Source organism: Mesitornis unicolor, unplaced genomic scaffold, assembly GCF_000695765.1.
Source record: "Mesitornis unicolor isolate BGI_N332 unplaced genomic scaffold, ASM69576v1 scaffold23481, whole genome shotgun sequence".
Lineage (NCBI taxonomy): Eukaryota > Metazoa > Chordata > Aves > Mesitornithiformes > Mesitornithidae > Mesitornis > Mesitornis unicolor.
Window position 1 is genome coordinate 3,485 of NW_010163663.1, and position 2,116 is coordinate 5,600.

At 57.6% G+C, this 2,116-nt stretch overlaps 1 protein-coding gene across 1 annotated transcript in view; it reads left to right on the top strand.

Moving 5' to 3' along the window:
- Positions 1–416: 416 nt before the first annotated feature.
- The window catches only part of SYT12 (synaptotagmin XII), a gene marked incomplete at its 5' end in the record, with an annotated part of 6,774 nt that continues 5,074 nt past the window's right edge, over positions 417–2,116 (top strand). The window contains 2 exon segments of the mRNA XM_010194065.1: positions 417–476; positions 2,005–2,116. Of these exon segments, the coding sequence (XP_010192367.1) occupies positions 417–476; positions 2,005–2,116 (172 nt within the window).

Sequence of the window (2,116 nt, forward strand, 5' to 3'; positions counted from 1 at the left end):
GTGCCTTTGCCGGGATCCCTCAGATGAGTGGCACCCTTGTGTTTGAGGTGGATCCCGTGTCGGACTCACCTGGGAAAACTCTGCTGGGGAGGAAGGTGAGCGAGCATCCCTGCTGCAGGAATCAGTTCCCAGGGATCGGCATCATCCCAGCCCAGAAATTGGGCTGCTCCTCTTGCATGTGGCCACGACGGAGCTGCAGGCGTGGGGCAGCACCTCGTTTAAGTCTGGGGAAAGGCCAGACTTAAACTGGAACAGGGATTAGAAAAGCAGCCAAAAGCTTTCAGCTCCTAGGAGGGAGATGTCCACATCGAGAGTGATGGAAAATGTCACCCATGAGATACTCCTGAGGGGAATCGCTCGGCTCTGGGGGTTTCAGTCCCTTCTTTAGCTCCTCTGTTAGTGCTGAGATGCTTTAGCGCCTGGGAGAGGAGCCAAGACTTGGAGCGATGGAGGGGGAGCAGCTCTTTAGCATCCCTGCTAAAAAAAAAAATAAATTAAAAGCTGGCTATTTTTAATTACTTTCCCATTACCCCAACACCCCGTCTCGCGCCTTGCAGGCTGTCCTGCTAGCGCGGAGCAGTGGCCATGGACGGCGGACACACAAGCAGATACCACTCCAGCGGTGAGTATTGCTGAGCGAACCGTAGGGAGGGTTTTGGGGGTAGAGGCAGCTGGGGATCGCACCCAAGCTGCTTTTGGGAGCAGTAGCTGATCCCCTCTGCCAGGACACCCTCGCTGGCCTGCACACACGGGGCTGAGCTTCCTGCTACGAGGGCAAACCCCTTAAAAACCTCAAGCTTCCTGACATTCGGTGCCCTGGAACAGGGGTAGGTACAGGTAGGAAGTGTTTTCCAGCTCAGCTGGGATTTGTATCCGGAGTTATTTAGGAATAGGAGCCAGTAAAGGGTTATTTTGCCCTAATTTTGCCCTCCTGCCATAGCATGTGAACTCCTTGGAGCTGGACCGAAAACTTCAGTGTGTGGGAGTGCCCTAAACCGCAGCCCCCACAGGGTTTGGATTGGGGTGGAAGGTGCAGGACCTGGCTCCTACCTTGGGGCTTTAACCCATGGGATCCCTCTGGGCTGCTCGGGGACCTCTGGAGGGACCAAAATTGGGTGCTTTGGGTACAAATAGTCACTTCCTTCTGATGCATCCCCTTGCTGGTTGCTGCCTGAGGAGGTTTGGGTAGGGGGGAGCAGCGGGGTGTCCCTCTGCTCGACTGTGAGGTGGGAGCACAGCCCTGGGCTTTTTCTGGCTCTGAAGCTGCTGTCGGAGGAGGGAGCGCGGCCGCGTGATGCGGGAGGACTCCCCGGCAGCGCTCTGTAACTGGAAGGATGATTTCTTTCCCTCTTTTCCCCCCTTTTTTTTTGTGTGTTACACTGAGTGATCGGTGTTGGTTCAGTCGCCGGTGTGATGGAGGCTGGTGCAATGCAGCAACAAATGCTCAGCGCCGTTGCGGGGCCGCCCTGTCCTCCCCCCATCCCAGACTGGGCTATCCCCTGCCCGGCTCACATCAGCAGCCCTTCTGGGGGATTCTTCCCCCCCCCCCATTTCCAAAAGCTTTTTGTTAGTTTGTCTGAGGGGTTTTTTCTCCTATTTCTGTGTTTTCGTGGCATCCCCAGCCCATGGGAAGCCAGGCGGCAGCAAGGGTTTCCCTTGGAAGAGGAAGGGGCGATGCAGACGTGCGCTGAGCACATCTGTGAGCGGGGTGGGTGTGCAGCAGCCAGAAGGACACCCCAGCACCCCGCTGGCAATGCAGCATCCACTGAGTTTCCTTATTTGCACAAGTGCACTGCCCCTCCTGGGAAAGCAAAGCAAGGACTGTGATGTATTTGATTTCATTTGCTCCCCACCCGAGTGGGGTGCTGTGATTTATCCCCTTGAGAAACCTTGGCTGACCCCATCCCCGTAGCTTAGAGCTGAGCTCATGGCGGGGAAGCAGCAGAGGACGAAGCCTCTGTCCCCGCGTCGCGGCCGTCTCACGGTGCCTCTCACCCCCGGCAGTGGCCGCGAGCCCGCCGCGCTGGGAGATCGGCATCTACGCCGCCGGCGCCTTGGCGCTGCTGGGCATCGCTGCCATCAACCTCTGGAAGCTGTGGCGCTCCGGCAGCTACCC